Source organism: Sapajus apella, unplaced genomic scaffold (assembly GCF_009761245.1).
Source record: "Sapajus apella isolate SASKATOON/1434 unplaced genomic scaffold, GSC_monkey_1.0 scaffold7, whole genome shotgun sequence".
In the NCBI taxonomy this organism is placed as follows: Eukaryota; Metazoa; Chordata; class Mammalia; order Primates; family Cebidae; genus Sapajus; species Sapajus apella.
The window spans coordinates 13,972,156-13,995,173 of record NW_022436947.1 but is presented as its reverse complement, the minus strand read 5'-3'; the positions used below and the strand labels follow the sequence as shown (position 1 = coordinate 13,995,173).

The 23,018-nt window shown below is 34.9% G+C and overlaps 1 protein-coding gene across 5 annotated transcripts in view; it reads right to left on the bottom strand.

Moving 5' to 3' along the window:
* ZNF800 (zinc finger protein 800) overlaps positions 1–23,018 on the bottom strand; it is a 51,566-nt gene that overhangs the window by 13,760 nt on the left and 14,788 nt on the right. For 3 of the 5 annotated variants that reach the window (XM_032276083.1, XM_032276081.1, XM_032276082.1), the window contains 2 exons: positions 22,075–22,218; positions 18,228–19,920 (listed from right to left, as the gene is read on the bottom strand). In XM_032276083.1, the coding sequence (XP_032131974.1) occupies positions 18,228–19,920; positions 22,075–22,218 (1,837 nt within the window). Of the gene's footprint in view, positions 1–16,344; positions 16,709–17,783; positions 19,921–22,074; positions 22,219–23,018 lie in introns of those variants that run through there. The other 2 variants (XM_032276085.1, XM_032276084.1) reach the window with 2 other exon arrangements.

The window sequence follows — 23,018 nt, the reverse complement described above, 5'->3', positions numbered from 1 at the left end:
CACTCTTAGACTTCTGAAACAGTCTCCTAATTGATTTCCCCCACACAATCCTACCTCCCCACCTCTACTCCAATTCAGTCCCCTTGATGCTATCGTATGCCTTTAAAATATTTCAACAGCTATTCCTAATCTTGAAATATAGTTCAAACTATTTACTTGGTACATAAAAGCCTTCTTGATTTGTCAATTTCCCTGTCTCATACTCCTTCCTTTAATCTACATGAGATTTCATGTTTCTGTACCTACATGAAAACTTTTTCTGCCTATCCCTTTCAAAACTCAAGAATAAATTTAGGAATTATAAGTATTTCCTAACTCCTCAGTGTGCCTTAATATTCCACTTCTATGTCCTTATAAGGTATTCCTCCTCCATCATACTTGAAGAGGAACTGCATTGCTTAGCTCTGTACCTGACTCAGTGCCTCACACAAAGCAGGAGCTCATTTGTTTACTGACTGAATGAAACAAGTCAATGTAAGACAGTGAAATCTGAAAAATAATGATGGAACGCTTTAACTTTTGATATAGAGCTAAGAAATTGTTTCATTTAACTTGCTAATTACTACTAATCTGTCCCTGATCATATTTTTAAATAATTTCTTTCATCTTCTATTCAATAAAGTGTGCTAAGTTGAAATCTTCAACTTTTAAAAGGCAAATGCCTCATTTCAAACACAACTAGTCTTACAAGTAATAAACTCTTTAATTAACATGTAATACAAAGTCTTGCATTACTCAAGAGACTAAAAGGAATTTGGGTTAATTTAACCCAGCAAATACCTGTTTGCCTGCATACCTAGGACACCATCTGCGCCATCAGTAGCAGGTAAACAATTCTAGCTGCCACCACCCCAAAGCCCCCAAATCAACTGCATCAGTAAACCTCCTGTCACATATCACAGCCCCGGCATCCCTTCAGCTTCATATGTTCAACCCAGTAAAGTCTGGATTATTTTTAATTCTTAGCAGCAAAGATAATTTAGTTATTTAAAAGCTGTAACTCTATTTCCACCTCTGTATGGAACATACCAAATTAAAAATATAATGAAGAGGACCTGAAAGGAAAATATTTTTAAATAAAGAAATTAAAGTTATTTTTTAAATAGAGCCTATCAAAAAACAAAATTGTCAATGCCTAAAAAACAATAAACACACCTAGTCCTAACAATATCATAATGAAAATTAAGCGTATGTAATTTTCAGAGTTGAGATTTTTAAGAGGCAACAGAGTCTCTGAACAGATGACTTGCTGCTTCTACTCATCTTTTATTTGACCTCAAAGGACCATAGCTGACAGGAGGATTGGAAATGAGAAATGACTTTTAGATTCATGCTTATCATTTATCTGATGATCACTGGAAAAAATGAAGGACAAAGTTTCATCCTCTGTGTACTAAAACTTTAATGGAAGACAATATCCAAAACAAAACTATTTTAGACTGGATCTAAAGCCCATTACACTCGTCTTACAGAATAAGCAAGAGTAGGAACAGATACACCACACTTAAATAATTTTTTTAAAAAAAGAAAATCTTTTAAAATATAGAGGGTTATTATTTATAGCATTATTGTTCAAAGTGTGGATCACATACCATCAGCACAGACATCACATGGATGTCACACCCAGAGCTCCTGACTCAGAATCTGCATTTTAACAAGGTCCCACATATATATATGTTAAGGTTTAAGGTTCTTTGGTTTATATAGTTGAGTAGTTCCGGCTAACTCATCAAATTCCCCAGGTAATTGGTACAAAATATACAGAAGCTTGGACACTACCACTAGAAATTACAATCTCATAGATGTGGAGTAAGCCAGACATCTGCATGTTTTCAAAATTTTGTAGGCAATTTGAATTTATATCCTGATTAAATAATCAACCACTAATGTAATCAAAGGAATCTTGGCTTTACCAAAGTACAGAACTCCTTTAAATACCAAACTCTCTAGTACATTGAAAATAACATTTTATATATTCATGTTTTAGGCACTCTATTTTGTAAAACAGACAAATGTTAATTTATATATTTACATATAATCCTTTATAATAGATTCAATATTCTGTCCTACCGAAAAGTTGAGGTCAACTCAGATGTATGCCCTTCTCCAAAGAAATCCGAACTGGTTCTTTGCTTAAACAAAATACATTTGAAATCACAAGGTATCACTAGCAAATAATATATTACTTGTGATTTTTTTTAACATGGTAAGTCATCCAAGAGGGCAGCTTTATACTAATAGCAACTCAAATAATTCAATCAACAACAAAGTTAAAATAAAGACTCAAAAACATGAGAACTAAAATATGTAAAAATATTTTATCAGTATCACTGATATCACTAAGGCACATATGTAATGAAGCATGCAAATGTGTGCTTGAGTATAATTAAGTTAAGAATAAAGACATAAGTTAGTATTGCTCATCAATAATGAGCAAAGAAGACTGAACCTGACATGATACTAGAGCATTCTGGCAGGTCACTTTACCAACAGCCTCCATCCAAAATGCATTCCCTCCATAAATTCTATTGATCAGAAACTGTGTACTAGGTACTGTGCTCAGCACTCAGGACACAAGGACGCAGCCCTGCCTTCAAGGGCCTTTTTCAGTCTAGCTGGGCAGACCCAAATAAACACGTAGTTACAAAACATGGTAGTAACTGCCACAGCAGGAGAGGGAGAGGGTGGGATGAGTACATTGAAGGGATATCTACAGCTGCCTTGGAAAGGCAGGGAGAGTTCCTAAGAGAGGAGTCCTAAAAGAGGAGAGGGGGGTAACACAAGGGGACATTCCAAGCTGAGACCTTGGAAAAAGATGAAGCAAGAATTTACACTTTAGAAAAGTCACTCTAAGGTCTGGTGTGGTGGGCATGCCTGTAATCTCATCGCTTTGGAAGGCCAAGTCAGGAGGATTGCTTGAGGCCAGGATTCGAGACTAGCCTAAGCAACATAGAAAGAATTCATCTCTACAAAAAATAAATAATAAAAATTAGCTAGGTATGGTGGTACAGGCCTGTATCCCAGCTACTCAGGAAGCTAAGGAAGGAGAATCACCTGAGCCCAGGAGGCTGCAGTAAACTAGGATTACACACTATGTACTTCAGCCTGAGTGGAAAAAAAGGAAAAAAATCACTCTGGCCTCTGACATGAAAAAAGCTTAGACTTATAAACTTCTTGAGAGTAATTAAGTCTTATTTTTCTTCAAATCCTAAATGTTTAGTACAGTCCTTGGCATAAAGCAGTTGCTCAAGTATAGATGGATGAATAAATGGGTGAATGGAATTATATATAAAGAAATTTAAAAGTCCAATAAAATTTAGCCCATAAACTATGTTCTTGAATTCACTGATATTCATTCATTCCATGTATTCTAAACATAACCTATTCTTGATGACTCTGGATGAACAAACTCAGCTTATGTAGAAAAGTATACCTTTGGAAAGGTTCTCATTCAACACAGTTTTGTCATTAAGCTTTAGAACTTAAGGCAAAACTGCTGGTACCAAATAAAAAGCTTAAAGCAAAACTATGTTGAATATAATTCTCTCCTAAGATGCCAAATACATAAGAAGCTGCATAGTGAGAGTTCTCTGAGACCTCAGACTCACCATGTGAACAGTTCCAATAGAGACAGAATTTTTCCAAGACAAGCACAGAGATACAATTATTCCAAGCCCCAGGCTAAGAGCCACCTTTCCCAAAAAGCTTTTTGCAGAAAATGCCCAAAAATAATATTTTGACAAGGAAAAAAGTCTAGTAATCTGTTATTTGATTGGAATTTCCTCAGAAATACAAATAGCCTCCATGAGACAAGTGTGACACTACAACTGCTTTGATTGACTCATCGTCAAATCTGATTCCCTCTTCTGATTGGAAAGGGTCCACGGTGCTCTACTAAAGTGTAAGTATAGGGTAATAATTTGTTCAGCCTCATCCTTAGGGAAATAAACGCAAAAAGCAAATGGGAGAAGACCAATACTATTTTAAACTACAGAGTAAGGTCTGTGAAATGTAGTAAGATTCGAGGACTCTGTAACTTCCCAGCCTTTGCTATCTGGTATCTGTTTGTCTGTACTGCCTGTGCTTTGCTATTATCCATCCACTCATTCAGCAGATAGGAGTTACACAGGCAAGTGTTACTATGTCCCAAGCATTGTGATAGGCCCAGGGTCTACAGAACTGTCCCTAGTCTCTTACATAAATCTCTCCAGTGGGAAGAAATACATTAAACAAATCAATGTGCAATATAAACGTAATCACAAACTGTATTAGATGACAGTAGAAAAGAAACATGAAACAAAGCAACAAGGGAGGCTGACATATTATCTTTATTTAGAAATGAGATTTGGCAGAGACCTGAAAGATAAGTAAATTAGTCAAGTGATGAACATACAGTAACAACAGATCTGTGTTTTAGGAAGATATTCCTAACAGCATGGAAGACAGATTAGAGAAGAGGTCAGTTAAGAGACTACTGCAATAGTGAAGGTAAATGATAACAAAATTACTAAAAGTGGAGATGGGAAGGGGAAGCAAGTGTGAGAAACATTCAGAGGCAGGATGGACAGGCATTGATCACAGATTAGGGAGAATGTAAAAGAAAGAAGTTAAGGCATTTGCCATGATTCTAACTAGCATAGGTAACTGGAAGGGTAGGGGTTAGAATAACTGAGACAAGGAGCACATAACGGAGGAACAAAAATTTTTTTTGACAAAATTAATAAATTCAGCTATATTAACATTTTTTTCCCATTTATTTATTTTATTGCATTTTAGGTTTTGGGGTACATGTGAAGAACATGCAAGATTGCTGCATAGGTACACACGTGGCAGTGTGATCTGCAGAAGGAACAAATTTTAAAAGGAAGATAAGTTTGGATTACTGAGTTTTTTGTTGCATTTAAGATACTGGAGACACATTCATGTGGAGATGTCTGACATGCAACTTTGAAAACAAATGGTCTTATAATAAGGAGAACAGCCAGACTAGAAAATGGACCTGGAGTCATCTTTATAGAAGTGATAAGTGATACATTGGGAATGGAGGATTCACTAAAATAATATAAAAACAAAGAGATTAAGGAAACCTTAATCCATATTTAAAGACCCAGTAACAAAAGCCAGTGGCAAAAGAGAAAGTATTAAATTTCACAGAAGCATCAGTCCAACAAACATTTATCAATATCTACCATGTTCCAGGTACTATGCTGGATACAGGAGTATAAAAAAAAAAGACAGGACCCCTACCCTTAAGAAATGCATAGCCTAGAGAAGAGATACAAATATTATTTCAAGAAAGTTATAAATGAGAGACACAGAAGGGGGACACTCAGAAGGTCAGGGAATACTAACTGATGTGAGACATTAAGATTAAATAAAATTATGCAAAAAAAGTTGATAAGAGCAAACCAAATGAAATCAAGACAATGCTTCTGGACTTCTGGAATACTAAGATAATTGGTTTAGGAAAGAACTTGGTTGGAAGAAGCCAAAAGGCTAAAGTGATTTCAACTGGAAAGAATAATCTATTCTTGGAAGAAAATGAACACAGAAGATGAAGAAAGGGGACAAAAGACAAGGGTTGTTTTGTTTTGTTTTGTTGAAAACATAGTTTACTTTCTCATTCTACAAGTTTTGGGTGAATTGTTACAGAAGAGAGTTTGAAGTTGCCAAGCTGTGTAAGGATTTGGGAAAAAACATGGGTAAAGAGAACTTACTTTAAGTTTGCTGAGCTTTATGTAACTGTATATTTCTATCTCTTTAGAAGACTTCAATAAAATATTACAGAAGTTCACTACTTTCCGAAGGTTTGGGGCTTGTTTGCTTCTTTTGAATGCAATACTGAGACTGGCCCAAAGTTACCCAGTTATAGGTGACCATGAATATGTGGGAGGTAAATTTGTAAGCATTAATGGTTGCAGAGGTCAAGCGTGATGTAAAGAAAGAAGCCACCAGATTTCACATGGTGACCGTCAAGTGAACTTTTAATTGAAATGTAGGGGTAGAAAAAAATTGCAGATGGTTCACAAAGTGAATGGCATAGGCATGGCTTTAATATTGTCTATTCATTTATTCAAAAAATATTTACTGAATGCCCACTATGCACTAGAACTAGCCTGGGCTTTGAGGAATCAACTGTGATTAAGAGACAGATTTCTCAGAAGCATACAGTCTGATGTAGAAGGAAAACAAGGAAATAAACAATTACAATGTGACAGAATCAGTACCAAAACAGGGTAGTATGAAAGAACATGAAAGGCTGACAGACTAGATGGCAGTACCTAGGTTGAAGGTAGTGTAGAAGTTTATTTTTTGACTGAAAGGAATTTGAGCATGTTTGTAGGTTGAGGAATAAGAGCTAGTGAACAGGGAGACAGAAGCAGGGGAGGGGTAAAGAGGAGGAGTTGTTGGAAGAAAGTCCAGTGAAGTAGACAGGAAAGGGTGGAAGTGCTGGACTTGAAACAGAAGAACAGCTCTTCCTCCAAAAAAGGGGCAGAATATTAAAAAAAAAATCCTTATGTGAAAAGAGGGCATAAACAAATGTCCTCTACTTTTTGTAATGATATAAACAAGAGCTGACTTTTATAAAGGAAGCAAAAATGGGGTTGAAGGCTTAAGAACAGGAACCAACCCAAATGCCCATCAATGATAGACTGGATAAAGAAAATGTGGCACATATACACCATGAATTACTATTCAGCCACAAAAAAGGATGAGTTAATGTCCTTTGCAGGGACATGGATGAAGCTGGAAATACTCAGCAAACTAACACAGGAACAGAAAACCAAACACTGCATGTTCTCACTTGTAAGTGGGAGTTGAACAATGAGAACACATGGACACAGGGAGGGGAATAGCATACACTGGGGCCTGTCAGGGGGTGGGGGGTTAGGGGAGGGATAGCATTAGGAGAAATATCTAATGGTAGATAACAAATTAATGGGTGCAGGAAACCACCATGGCACATGTATACCTATGTAACAAACCTGCACGTTCTGCATACGTATCCCAGAACATAATCTTTTTTAAAAAAAAAGGGGCAACCAGCAGCCCTCAGGGCTGCTCTGCCTATGGAGTAGCCATTTTATTCCTCTACTTTCTTAATAAACCGCTTTCACTTAAAAAAAAAAAAAAAAAAAAAAGGCCGGGCGCGGTGGCTCATGCCTGTAATCCCAGCACTTTGGGAGGCCGAGGCGGGTGGATCATGAGGTCAAGAGCTCGAGACCATCCTGGTCAACATGGTGAAACTCCATCTCTACTAAAAATACAAAAATTAGCTGGGCATGGTGGAGCGTGCCTGTAATCCCAGCTACTCAGGAGGCTGAGGAAGGAGAATTGCCTGAACCCAGGAGGCGGCGGTTGCGGTGAGCCGAGATCACGCCATTGCACTCCAGCTTGGGTAACAAGAGCGAAACTCCGTCTCAAAAAAAAAAAAAAAAGTTGGAAGCTTAGAGAAATGAAATGATAACCAATCAACTCCACTTCTTAAGATTATATAAATGACAGAAAGTGCAATCAATCAACAATTGTAGGCATGTTTTGTTTGGATCTGGGAATGGAACATGAAGTGGAAGGTAAGCTGCATTTCATGGAATTAGACAAGTATGAATTAAACAAAGTTAAGTATTAAGAATTATCAAGAAAAATCACTAAATGCACACCCATATAGCATGCAATTATATATGGCCTAATACTAATACAGTCAAGGTAGCACTCCCGTGAGTCTGAACCTGTCACTATTACTTAGTAGCAATGACAGAAGCTAGAAGGTTCACACAATGAAGATAGGCAACAGAAACCATAAGTATCCAGAAATGAAGAGAAATCTCACATGTAGAGAAGCTATAGAGATTAGAAGACAATGTAATAGGAAAAGAAGTAAAAGGCAAGACAGATTGTTGACTACTGATAAGCCTGAAAATAACAGAAGTGTTGTTCCTGCCTTCCTCCATCATTCTCTCAGTAACTATTATGTGCTAAGTACACTATGAGGCACTGGTGATACAAAGGAAATACAATTCCTGCTTGTAAACTCAAAATACATTCCTGTACTCACAGCCTAATGTTTACGAAAAAAATGAAGAAAAAAAAGCTGTCCTGAGTTTTGCTATTCAAAACTACATATTGTTCAGTAAGACATTAATCATGAAGAAGCAAAATAGTATCATAAAAGGTCTGCAAATTCTTCAACAATTAGCAAAAGTTGCCACCAAAAGTGGCATCAAACTCCAGCATAAAGGTCCATAAAACAACGATGTGCTCTAACTTAATAAACTTCTGTGTATCTTGGCTTTATCACAGATGCTACATTTGACTTTTCATTTAACGGTTGAATTAATGCCAACAAGAAGGCAATGAACATCAAAGGGCAAAGAAAGATAACCAGAAGCTAAGTGCTAGAGAGTATTTCAGAAAAAAACGAATAGAATTTCAGTGATCACTACAACAGTAATATTTACTGAGCTCTTCCCTGAGCCAGGTATTGTGCTAAGTACATTATATACATCATTAAGCTTTTATAAATTCCTACAACAAACGTACCCATAAGGTAGTTTCTAATATAACCATTTTACATACAAGAAAATTGAAGCTTAGAAAGATTTGGTAACTTGCCCAAACTACAGAGCTAGTAAGCAAAGAAGCCAGGACTTGAACTCAGGACTTCATGACTCTTAAAAATACATGCTTTAACCACTATATGATTGTTTCCCCAAAAGAATGGAATAATGCTAGGCACATGATGGATGCTTGATACTGTCTGTCACTGAAGGAATGAATGATAAGAAATAAAGCAGCCATTGCACGGTAAGCCCAAATGTGGAAAGCACAAACAGAAAAGCAGAAACAATACTAAGTTACCAACTCACTGTGCAGCATAATTGTGGATGTCTGGAAACTAGCAGCAACTGACACAATGGCCTAATATGCTGCTACAAAAAATGTAATGGCTCTTTCTGAGTGAAAACTTCAGGCTGTATATGAATCTACAAAACCAAAGAAGGAATGTCACCAGGCAGTTTAGAAAAGGGACTACAGATACTGATCAAAAGACTATTTTCCACATTTTCTCGATATGGAAAGGATGCAGCATCAGTGACACTGCATTGACATAATAGTCAAGATCACAAGTTGCCTTTCATTCTGTCACCTTTCAAAAGGAAGAAAAACATGTATACTGGAAAGCTCATCACATTTTAGGACCATCGTCTTTTAAAAGATTCTCACCAAAAGATTCCTCCTATGGGGCCCAGAGCCATGTTTTATGCCACTGACTCTGCCACCATGATCACAAATGACAGGACTGAGAGAGAACTGTCCCAAGAGCGGCCTATCTACAGACTGGCCAGCAACCTATGAAGGGGCCTGACATGAGAGATTTGCCCAACAGGCAATGTATCTAACGGGATCAATTAGATTTCCATATAGGAGACTGAACTCAAGCTATGTATGGAGGGGAAAAGCAGCTGAAAGACACAGAGCAGAGGGCAGACTGAGGCAATTACAACCATATTGAGAAGACAGAGTGAGGTAATTCGTTTTAGAAATAATAATAAGGCAAAAGTCTGAAAATGGCTAATAGCAGAGAAGCAATACTTCTGCTGCTCAAAGGGCAACAACCAGACACTAGAATTGCATTGATTTTTTTTTTCTAGTTTCCATAACACCTACCTAATTGAACTCTGTATGGTGAAGCCAAGTTGTACAATTAGATTCCTATAAGGCCTGGCCACTCATATCTCCCATATTTCCCCAGATGAAGTCTTCTAATAAACCTCCCCTTCCAAACTACCAAGTAAAATTCTGTGCTTGCAACTCAAAAAAGAGCATAACATAGTATTTGTATATATGGGTACATATACACTCACACACCTCCAATTAGATGACATGTAAAGCTGGGTGGTGGCTGACAATCCAAGCATTGTGGGTCTGACTTCCAGCCTGCAGCATTTGTGGTTTGGACACTGTGTTACTTACCCCTAGTTAACTGTTCTAGAAAGAAGGGTCTTTACCCTGAACCTGAAAAATTAATACCTCCTACCATTACAACTGTGCACTTTGAAATTAAAAAGATACCCAGGGCAGTAAAAGAAACAAAACCAAATAAAAACCAAAAACTCTTTTAAAAGTTTCTTGCTCTTATGTATATGTAAATCTGTTTGTGCCTGAATTTTATGGGAAATAAGTGAATTTGTTCTCTTAGAATCACAATAAACAATAGCTGATTAGTCAAGATGGCCAGGTAAATAAAGGAAAAATTGGAAAATTAGGAAGACGTTTTGTGGGAAGTATAACTTCTAAGTCTGGATAAGTATTCATAAGTTTCACTAAATGTGTTCTTTTTATCTCTATGGCCCCCATTAGCCTATCATCCTCTCAAAGCCTACCTATACAAAGAAAGGAGAATGAGGCGCAAAAGTTCTCAAACATCTACAAATGTGATGCATTGCATCACAAGGAATTCGATAAATATCTAATAACTAAGAGGCATGCAAATGACATGGCTACTCTCTTACAGAAGTTTATGTAAAACTACCCTCCCTAACAACTTCTATGTCAAAATTGAAGGAAACTACATAAAAATTATTTCCCTAAAAGTCCTGGGCAGAGGGGGGTGACGGGTTATGTAATTCAACAATATGTGCATACTGTGTTCCTAGTGCTTCACTATTTTTTCTTAGAAGTATTCCTTGTTTTTTCTGTCCATCTAAAATAAAAGCTACTACTAGTCACAACTAGCAAGTACTTTAGGGTTCAGGTATACCAAAGCAAGAAAAGTTTCAACTGTTTTTAAAAACGCTTTTGCACAGCTGAGAAAGTCTGACTAAAAGCCACAGTTCTATTTCTCAGAACTAATTTATTTTCAGGAGAGTCCCACAAACAGAAGAGATTAAAATCCAATATTCAAAACCTAAGTTGTGATGAAAGATAAATGCACCCAAGGTTCATTTTGGTATAACTTCTTGTCTGAACATAATATCATTACATACTCCTGTACTGAAAATGTTACCAGATTATACAGAGCAGGATGCTCAGGCACCCACAGTGGGTTTTTGTTGTTGTTGTTATTTTGGCTATTTTTTCAGTTACATCATTCTACTGCTTAAACATTACAATGTTTGCATCCCAGGAATATATTCTAGCTACCTGACACAAGCACTTGAATATCAGAAACACAAAGAAGTTGCACAGGTATAAGAACACCAGCATTTGATCTGAAGTTCAGGATATAAAGGGTCATCCAAACCTAGGGACACAAGGGTCCTCTGGTGATGCAAATTATACTAATCCCTAAACACTGACATTTCTAAAATCATCACCTTAAAAACCCAGATCAAAAACAGGTGTGAAAGTAAACTCTCTTAGCAGATAATTTAACAGTACTGGGGCCTTAGCTAAAACATGGAGTACTGCCACAAATGACAACCACTGGCAGGACTTTTGATAATTGCCGTTCTCTTTTTATCTCTTCATGACACCTTCACTAAAAACATTCCTAACAGCCCAAATCGTGCTCTCCTGAAGAATCTTCTTTCCATAATTGAATGCTTCCTTTCTAGTACTATATTGCTACTAGTTTTGTTTCATAAAAATATTTCAGCAATGTTATCCAATTAATATTTGCTTCATGTCAGTATTTTACACACGGCCAAAAGTAAAAAAGTTGTATGATAACACAAATGACTAATGAAAATGTTGAGACAGATGTGTTATTCTGGGGAGAAACCATAAAAACAAAGCCTAACTTACATTCAATGTGCTCAAAACTCCCTAATGTCTTTTTCAAAGAAAATAAAAAATTTATGAGAATGATAAACTAATAATATCTGACTATAAGAGAATTGGTAGCAAATAATATAATTAGTTGCCTTCATTGTGCCAATTAAATACAAAAACAGCAGGTAAAATTGAATGTGTAGCAATAAAATTCTCGCATCTAATGCATAAATTTCCATCTAAATTTAAATAAGTAAAAAATTCCATATTTGAATATGTTGTACAAGTCACTTACGGTAATATTATATAACATTTACTGTAATATGCCAGAAAGTATTCTAAGTGCATTATAGGTATTTTTCATTTTATTCTCAGAAAAGCCTATGAGGTAAGAAACAATATCCCCATTTTATAGGTAGCTAAGGCACAGAAGGTTTTAAGTAAACTTGCACAAGGTCTCACATAGGAAATAATTTATGGATCCAAAAATTTCAACAACTAATCTAGTTCCAGATCACATTAAGCTGACAAAAAGATAATGTAATAAATATGCTTGCAAATACTAAAATGCACAAATGTAAGGTTGCACTAAGGGCACAGGCATTGTCAGATCTAGTGTAAGTCTCTTAACAGCTATGTGAACCTAATAAATCACTGAAATTCTCCAAGCTTCTATTTTCTGTTCTATAAAATAGGGATAATGAAAAGAACAGGTCTTCACAGTGTTGTTGGTAGGATTAGGGACATGATGCATGTAAAGATTTGGCAGACTGCTTGGCATATAACAAGCACACCATAAATGTTCATCATTATTAGCTATTGCCAAGAATTATCTTTCTTTCTCATAAATACTTAGCACTGGTGAAACTTCCTAAAATAAGTGAAATCCATCAATATTGAGAGGATAAAAGTTTAAGACTAAGTCTCAAAGTATATGGTAGTACAATTTAGAGATAGAAAAGGCTTACTTGCCTTAATAACATTAATACTTGCCTTAATACCATTATCAAACATTATTTAAAGTGTCCTGCTATACATGAAAATGTGCTAGGCACCGTACAAAATTATCAAGAGAGTCCCTGACATCAAAAATACACAATCAAGCAAAATTAACTCTGCTGAGTGGACGCAAACAGCAAAATCTCCAACTTTGGGCAGTTTCTCAAACAGATGCACCTATGGTATGCTAGGTCCCTTTTGTTTATGGTGTTGTGGTAGTGAAAATAGGTAGAAGAGGCTTAAAAATCATAAGCCTCTCAAATTTGGTGTGGAGCAACAAAGATTTAGGAGGAAATGAGCTACATTTTCCACTCTTACCCTTCAAAAAAACTTTAGCAATTTTAGTACTAATGATCTATATTAAACCAGAAGAAAAAAAGGCAAGATAGGAAATGGAAGCTCAGAGGAATAGGGTATAGAAACAAATTACGAGAAGAGAAATGAATTTGAAAAGTTAGAAAAGCCAAAATAATTGCAGGTAAGTTTAAGTGAGACTTGCTTTTATTCTGCATTCTACCATGTGTTTAATGCCTTAAATTGCTGATCCTTATTCCTTTTCAATACCAAGGATCCCTTTAGCTCTTAAAGAGAGGTGAAAGAATAGCAGAGTACAGAAGGATTTTGTCTAACAGCACAGCCAATGTCATACTGGACATATCTTAGAGCTTGGCTTCAGATCAACTGAACACCATAGCTAAATCATAATCCTGATAATCTATGGATCCCGTTAGAAAAATAACTTCACCAACTCCAAACTAAGATCAGGATACTTCAGTGGGTCACTGCAGGAAACCTGGAAACCTAATTTCCAAGCATCTCTATCTCATTTTCAGAAGTCGGTGTGAAGAGATCTTTTGCAACTTCACAACAGGGAATGATAGCCACTGGTACCTGTCTCCACATGTATTTACCATAACACCTATAGGGAAACTCCTCTTTCTACACCCATGGCCTCATGCCATAGCAAAACCACACAACTCCCGCTACTGCATCCATTGCATACTTTAATGCAAACTGAGTAGAACAGACTATTTATTGACCACAAAGTAATATAATAAATATTTTCCTAAAAAATGTGAAGGGATACTTCAACAACTAAAGCAACCTGTGTCAACCAAAAACTTAATTCATATATACAAGACTAGGCAAAAAAAACCCTAAAACCTAAGAATGGGTAATGCATATATTCTTCAAAGGTTTTCTTCTTAAAGAGCAAAGGGGAGGGGTAGGGAATCAATGCATAAACCAAAAAAAATAGCAGTTGTGTATTCAAGGCATGTCTAATGAACACCTGCCCAATGTCAGCTATTCTTCATCCAACTCTCACTTGCACTACACAAACTTATGAAGTGCAACCTATACTTGTTTCTTCTCTTCCACCACACTTAGGAATGGCAGACATTTTTAGCAAGGAAGGTAAGTTCAGTTCTATAGGAAAACTCTTAATTGCTCAAATAGCAGCAAAAGTAGATATAATTTACAGCCAGATAGGTCTCGTATAAAATACGCAGTTTCTGATGGGTCTTTATCTGCTGTAATCCTCATTCTAACAAAAAGTCAACTACATATGTGTGTATGCAGCCTAGCTTCTGGCAAAACTTATTAGGCCTCTTCTCCTCAAGAGCCTTAAGCCTGAGCCTCTCAAATGATACAGCTCAAGTCAAATCAGGAAGGATGAAGACCACAAAGGAATACAAAGAACAATACTTTCTAGTCACTTGTTTGTTCTACCTTTGTAAACTGGTCCTGGTTCAGCTTCTCTTATATATGCCATTGTCCATTAATTCAGCTATTACAATAAAATGTTTCCAGTCTCTCTAATTTAGGCAAGTCCTGACACAGTGCTATTTTTCCTACATGACCCAGATGAAATCTTTTGACAGCCTTGGAACTCTCATTTATTTCCTGGTCTGGATGCCTATTCTGTGGCCCCAGAGTTACTATAGAGGAGACATACTGTGAATGGTCCCGTAGAAACAGGTGGGCAGAGTAACGGAATTCCAGCAAAAGGCTCCCCTCCTCCAACATCAATTTTTCTTTCTTCTCTATAGTATTTAACAAGTAGGCAGAAAGGGAAAGGGTGGCATACAAATGAGAGGATGCTACAAAAAGCAACTCCAAGCTTTTTAGGAATCCTCAAATCTTTTCGGCAGTTATTGGTATTTAACTGAAAAATATCTTTGGAATATGTCTTGTGTGTAGGAATGCATAAAAGATAACACCTTGCAAAAGTCAAACATATAGGTTTAATAATGTGCAACTAATGAAGATGGCTTATAAATGAAATACCACCTACACATTTAGTTCCCTAAATATATTATACTATTAGTTATTAAAGTTAGATCTATAAGTACAAATTGTCCATATGTGGGAAAGTAAATCTGTTTTTAAATTAAAGAGAAATTATTATTCTATTTCTTAAAAATAAAACTATCAGAATATAATTCAAGTGTAGCTGCTCATAGTCACTGAATAAGTTTAAATTTGATAATAAAACATTTAAGTTTCAACCAATGCACCTTTGCTGAAGCACATTTAGCTGAAATAACTTCGAGTCTGGTTTATTTCCATCACATATAGTACATTTTTCCAACAAGAGCATGTACATTCAATATAGAACATTTCCAGCAACAGTTACAGTCTTTCTAGTTTCCTTTCACAGTATATTTTAGTGCAAAGCACTGGGAAGGGTAAATGTTTTTCTAGCTATAGAATCATTTTATTAAGACCTTGTGGATCTTTAACATTTTAAAATTTTATACAAAAAGTATATAGATGGACAGGGTCCCTCCTAAGTACAGGTGTGAACCTATATAAAAACATGGTATATTTTCTGCTGTACCTTTTATAATTTGACACAAATAACTAAAAAATAAAATATTCCCTAAAAAGTACAAAGTATTGATACACAAAAACCTGCCCAAAATTTCATAAAGATAGATGTACTTCAGTTTTTTCTAAAATCTTGATTATAAAAATGGACAAGAATTCATCATTTTCTAAATTTACAGTAGGAATCAAATATTATCTAAAGTGGTCCTTTAAGATTTTTCTTGGGAGGAAAAAATCAGGGTTTACACCCGCATCTTCGTTTTGTAGCAATATTTAAGGAAATAAACTAGTATCATAAGAAGTGGTTGTGCATGGATTGTCTGCATCCATAAAATATCCGTAAGCTATTTATTACCTTCATATTAACATCAGTAAATGTGTGGTCTTTAAAAAAATAGAAACTGAAAAATTAAGTTGCATCTATCATTAAAGTGCTTTGTATAAAATTTAAAGAAAAATAGGGGAATGTTTAATTTTCATAAAAACCTATGTTTACAAGTGAAAAATGTAATGATCCATGCATGAAAATGAACTGGAACTTTCCTGTAGTATATATTTTTGAATGAAACTTTCAAACACTTAAGTGCTGGAGAACAAGCTAGAAAAAAATGGATGTAAAAATAATTACAAATATTTAGTAGGCTAAATATTTATAATGTGTTGATACTATTTTGTCTTTTGTTCCTAACATACACTCACTAGAAAATCATTTATCTATACAATTCAGATGAAAATTTTGCCAAATAAAGTGAAACAAAACTAAAATCACTAAGATATAAAGTCTTTGTCAATTAAAAATTGCTATTTCTTCAGGTTGTTGATCACTTAATCAACAAATTGTTTAGAAAACAAAATTTGTAACATTTTTGTAGAAACTGTAGACCAAACGCACAAGGTCAAGGGTGGTTAGCTGATGGGCTGTGATGACAACATGTAATGTCACAGCTACTTGAAAGTGCTGGAATAGGCAGTGCCTTAGAAACAAGTGGTTAGATGGTTACTATTTTAGTCAGAAAACAGCAGTTATAGTTGAATATTTAGAAAAATGTTTTTCTTTTTTTCCTCATAGTACCATTTGAAGATGTTTAGTGGTTCTAACACCAATTTAAAGTCTTTCCACAAAAATGAACTCCAAACCTTTTCGTACATCACTTGAAGTTATCTGAGGAGAAATGGGAATAAATGAACACTTTTGAGTTTACCAATAAAACCTTGTTTTTAAAATTATGCAACAGTAAATTACTTCTAAAAGATGGTTTCATCTCAAGTTCTCCACACAAATTAAAAAAATGTGAGATAATCAATCCACAACATTTAACCTACACAGCACTCAAACTAGTATTTTGCTTTAGAACCTGAATCTGAAACTAACTTAATACTCATAAATACATTAAATGTCTTAATACAAGGGACACAGGTATAGAAGGTAAACTTTTAAAATATATATAGACTTGAGAAAACAAGTACAGGGAGTCTACTCATTTTTGTTGCATTTTTTAAAATCTACATTTGTTCCAAAACCTTCTTTAAAAAGAATATTTTTCAGCCGGGTGCGGTGGCTCATGTCTGTAATCCCAGGACTCTGGGAGGCCAAGTTGGTAATATCGTCTGAGGTCAGGAGTTCAAGAGCAGCCTGACCAACATAGTGAAACCCCATCTCTACTAAAAACACAAAATTAGCCAAGCATGGTGGCACATGCCTCTAATATCAGCTACTTGGGAGGCTGAGGCAGGAGAATTGCTTGAACCTGGGAGGCGGAGGTTGCAGTGAGTCAAGATCATGCCATTGCACTCCAGCCTGGGCAACAAGAGCAAAACTCCTCTCAAAAAATAATATTTTTCTTTTTTCCAAATAAGAATTTTATTTTTCTTACAACACACAACCACAAAAAAATCCCTAGTTAATAATATTAACTATGTTAAAATGATCACCAAAAAGGTTAGTAAAAAGTGAGGGAAAAATAAGAGTATCTGGAACCTAGGCAAGCATTGTTTCCATAAATCAAAACTAAAAAACAGTAACTAACATATACTCCCAAGAGAAGGGAAAAAAAAATTCAAACTTCTGTTTACCAACTTTCCCCCTTTGCCTAGAAGCACTATGTTAAAAGTAAGTGATAAATGCTAATCATTTTTAATTCAATTTGGGGATTTTTTTCTTCTTCTGAGTGCAGCACTTTATTTAGCCGTCACAGATTAATTTTTACAATAATTACAGTGCCTCGAAAGATTTTTTCCCTATAATTATCACCTTCACAAATTCATTCTAATATATTTAACTTTCCTACAATTCATTAATTAGTAAACTAAGTCACTAAATCAAATTAAACCTGTGCAAAGTTAGTTAAACAGAAGATTTCTATTGTAAACATAAACCAATATAAATGTATATATTTTACAACATTAAAAGGAAAGCACTGACCCTGTGCCATCTACCTATAACTACATTGCATTGTCCTGTGGAAGGTAAGTTCTGAAGTTAACTTTTGTTCCCAAGCCACTGGAATAAAGGTCACTGAAGAGGTAAATGCAATATGCACATTACTCTTGCAGTTCCCATTGCCATGAGATATATGGAAGCAAACGTGTGTTAAAATGGAACCAGCTATAAATTATGGTCAAATGATTTTTTTTTTAGTTCGATGGGGGAAAAAAAGCAAAACTCTGTAACTGTTCCTCACCAGACAAGAGCCTTAGATCTTGTACTTCGGCCTTTGGTTTTGTTTCCTTCAGGTGAATTGGAAGCATTTGCCTTATGAGTTTTCTTATGATGTTCAAGATAAGTCTTTTTGGCAAATGCCTTTCCACATTTATTGCATCTGTGAAGAGAAAAGTTTTTTGTGACTTTTACTTCAATACCAACGTCAGCTACTTCATACTTTTTACTAGGAGAGTTAGAAGTGCCATCATGTTTTGAATCACTATGTTTTGCTTCATCCCTCGAAGGGCCTCTTTTTGCCACTTTATTTAGAACAAAATCAATGGGCTTTTTTATAGCTCTGATCTCTAAACTGGCTGTTATTTTCCCAAGATAACGAGATGACTTTTTATGAACCACAGTTATATGTCGTATCACATCGCGTTTCCGACGAGTTTCATAAGTGCAAAGAGGACACTTGTAGAATTTAACATAAATGTTATTTCCATCTGTGTGCAACTCGATGTGTTTAGTCAAGTTCTGTTTTGAAGTAAACTGACGTTTACAAAGTTTACAGTAAAGTTGCTTAAAGTCAAAGCCAGCTGAAAGTTTTGGTTTCCTGGTTTTTTGCTGGCCACCTGCAGCTGACGGACTAGTTGATTTAGGGCTTTCAGAGTCTTGTTTAACTTTATTTTTCTGTGCTGCCGGTATGTTCTTTTTTTCATTTGAATGATTTGTTCCCTTTAATTCATTCTGTGGAGAATGGGTAATGGAAGGGGGTGAAGATTCTACAGAATCTGCTGGTTCAACTTTAACTTTTATTTCTGAACTGTTGGCAGTATTATTAGGGCCTTTCTCTCTTTTAGAGTTTGTTCCAGAAAGAGTTATCTTGTGGACAATTTGCATATGTCTTTTGAGCATTATTTGTGAACTGTATTTCCTCTTGCAAAGGAGGCATTTGCATGCAGTTAAATTGTATTCAGCCTTTGAAGACGACTTTTGTTTTCGAGTCTTAAAAGATTTTTTAGCAGAAATAGAATCCAAGAACAAAGGTTGCCCAGGCTTTGTTGCTATATCAGGAGTAATTGAATCCCTCCTTAGTCCTCTATGAACTTCATCAAAATGCCTCCTTACATTCGCTTTTGTAGCAAATGATTTACAACATACTGGACAACTCCTACTTAATGGAACTAGAACATTCTTATTGCGTCCTTTAGAGGATTGGTTTGGATTCTTTCGTGTTTCAATGTACTTTTTTAGTTCTTCCATCTTTTTCTTGTGTACTTTTCGAATGTGACGGCGAACACTTCGTCTAGAATTGAATTCTTTTCTACAAAGACAACATATCAACTGGTGACCAAAATCAGAATTGTCAGATGTTTCCAAGTCAGCCTGTGACTCATGAAGCTGTTCATCAGATGTAGGTGCAACTTCATCTGTAACAATCTCAACAGGAGGGGGCTCTACGGTTTCCACTTCTGTATCTATAACCGGTACTGTTTTTGACTGTTCAGTGCTAGTTTCCTGTATTTGAACTTCAGTTTGTTCAGGAGTACTGCTTGATTCTGTGACTTCAATAGGATTATCAGTCCTTGAAATATATTGAAACACTGCATTTTGATTAGTTTCTATGGGTTCTAGCTTAATAATATATTCTCGTTTGTCCACGCTTGGATATATGGCTTCTAGGAGATCACTTATGGCTTGGCTTTGTTTATCATTTACATCAGGAAGGTCTGTTAAGGAAAAAACAACATTTTAATCTGAAGTAATTAGCCTGCTCTAGCCCTCTAATATTTTTAGATATATTATGAACCTCTATCTCAGAATCTATTACCAGTTTAGTTTTATAAGAGCATTATCTACTTTTCAGTATTTTACAAAGACAAAAACTACTATTAAACTAAAATGTCCTTTAAATTCTCATCATAATATACAAAAATGTTAAGGAATATATACAATCTGAAGGGCTGCTTTTGCTTCAAATGCCCTTAATATAAAATATATAAGCACTTACACGTGTCCTAAACAATAAAAATGATATTTCATATTTTTCATCTGAATATTTTAGACTACCAAAGGCAACTCAAAGTTCTTATAACCCATGATTGACAAAACAGCATGAAAAATGTTACTACATAAACAAAAATGGTATTTTTTAGAAAACATAACAGCATTCCTATCAATTTAATCCGAAACAGTCTAATCTAATCTAGTCTATTTGAGCATCTTATGAAAATCAAAGATTTGTAAGCAAACACATAAACATAAGTGGCATGATGTGTAGAAGTATTTGCTAAACTCAGTTCTATTACATGTCCTCTTAAAATGACACAATTTTACTAAAACAAATGATTAAAAACTTTACAGATTTATTTAAAAACTAGAGGTAGTTTTATTTTCTTGTACAATAATCACACCCTCTACAGGCAATCAAATATCCTATTGTAACAGCGTTGTCTAACACTGGTTCCTTGTATTACACTAAAATCTAGCTACAAATCTAGTACCAAATCTGGTATCTATACAAATCAGGAAGTGATTCATTACAGCTCTTCTAGTCTATTCATCTGTCTTTTAAAATGAATAAAGTAGTGCCTATAAGAAAAATACTTTCACAAAAGTATTTCTAGAATGAGTATTGCCAAGACAAGTGCACAATAATCTAGCAAATCCATTTATCCATTTCACTCTGTAAGTTAACTCTATAATAAAAAATAATAACTATTAAAAGATAAACTAATTTTCTACTAGTATTTTAATTAAAAGCTTAGATTTGAAATGAATCTCTATAGACTGCTTTTTAATTTAGATCTCAATGAGAAAAAGAACAGTAAGATCAAATAGTAGGAAAATTTTTCAGATAAATATGAAGTATGAAATTTTTATTTAATCAATGCCCTATAATACACTTTAAGTCAGCTTCGTTATAATTAAAGCCATACTTTGTTATTTGGAGATTGGATTTCATACCCATCCCTAAAAGGTTAAGTTGAAAAATGCACAAAATCCACAATGCATCTATGGTATCAGACTGACAAAGCAGGTTCTACATTTTTGTAAGTCAACAAAGAGTTAAATCCCTAAACTAGAAATACTAAGGTAAACCATTATTGAATAATTTTTTAAATTTACATTAATTCTTTAAAGAAAGAAAAATAATACCATTAGATATACTGCTAACTTAATCATACAGAGACAATACACAGCATTCAAAACCAACATTCTAGTCCAGAAAGACTTTGTATTAGTCTGCTATCTGCCTTTATCACATAAAGTTATTTTGGATCTCAAGTTAGCCTGCAACATAATGTAATTTCTGAGAAAATGACTTATCTAAATTTTTCTGAGAACAAAACTGACCTTCAAAGCAAGACCTAGAAAATACTAGAAAGATTAATAAAGACTTTTTAATTCTCTCCACCATTCCAAAGAAATGAAAAAATTTACCTCATTCTTTGCTCTTTATTCCAAACCTTCTCATTTACTTAAGGGAAATCTAAATAAGTGATCAATCACATCTGATTGCAAGTTGTTAAAAAATAAAGACATAAAAAGTAATATAAACTAGAAAATCCACTTATGGCCCATATAAACATTCTAAAACAATATCTAATATTTTAATACAAATAAATATCCTCAAATCTAACCACTTATAGGTCATCTTTAGGAAATTTCAAGTGGAAGGCATTGATATGAAAGTATCTAAAAACTGAATATAACATTGAGTCAAGTATTTAATTTTATTCTCCATTTCCATCTAAAAATTATCTGTAACTAGACATTATCAAATTATCAGTAACAAGATACCATTTCAATGCAAATTTATAGTTGCACTGTAAGAATACTTAGCTGTAAAATGCCTAACTGAATATATGAATAAAACTTACTGTCATCCATCTGGAGACTTGGTGGGCAGTAGAATTTTTTATGGGTAATTAAATTTGGTAATCCTCGGAAGAGACTGCGGCACAACTTACATTCAAAAATAGTGTCCACATCTTTTAATAAAATATGCTTAAGTTGTTTAGTTCCTGAGACAGAGAAAAAAAGAAAAACTTAACACAAAATGTAACTTTAACATGCACTTTTAAACTGGACAACCACTGCTGACAATCCAAAAGTGCAGTTACTATTTGACAACAAATTATAGGCATTGCCAATTTCTACCACAGTATATTTAGAACCAAGTTACAGACTAAATTCTAAGCAAAATCCTACTATCATTTGGAAATTAGGACAACTAAAATTGATGCCTCTTTTCCACTTCAGCAGCCAATCAATTGTTGATATATCCCAAGGCAGTGGTTCCGACATGAGGTTGATCATTACAATGAGCTGGGAATAAAGATATGTGTAGCCCTGCCCTAGAGGTTCTGATTTAATAGATCTGGAGTAGGGCAGAAAAATTAAATGTTCCCCCATTACTCCCTGCCAAACTTTTGGATTGTGCTTTCAAGCTCTTTTCTGTATTAGGAAGTAAGCAAGTTTTTTAATAAATTTTCCCCTGATTCCTTAAAGAATGTCAAAACTGTATTACAGGATTGCCTGTGACTTTTCTTTTTAAATTCAGCTCAAATTACTTCAAGTTCTGAGCCAACAATGGGATTATGCCTATTTCGTGTGATGCTCCACAAAATAGAGAATCTTTGTCCATACTAAGAAATAATTTTGAACTTTGCTTAGGCCTCTTGACAGCACTATAAATTTATTAAAAGCCTTTCTCCCTTAAAATATCCCAATTACAATTAAGTATTGATATAACTACTAGTTTAATGCTTACCTTCTCTACTAAATTATACATTCCAAAGCAGCCAAGAATAAGCCTATCTTA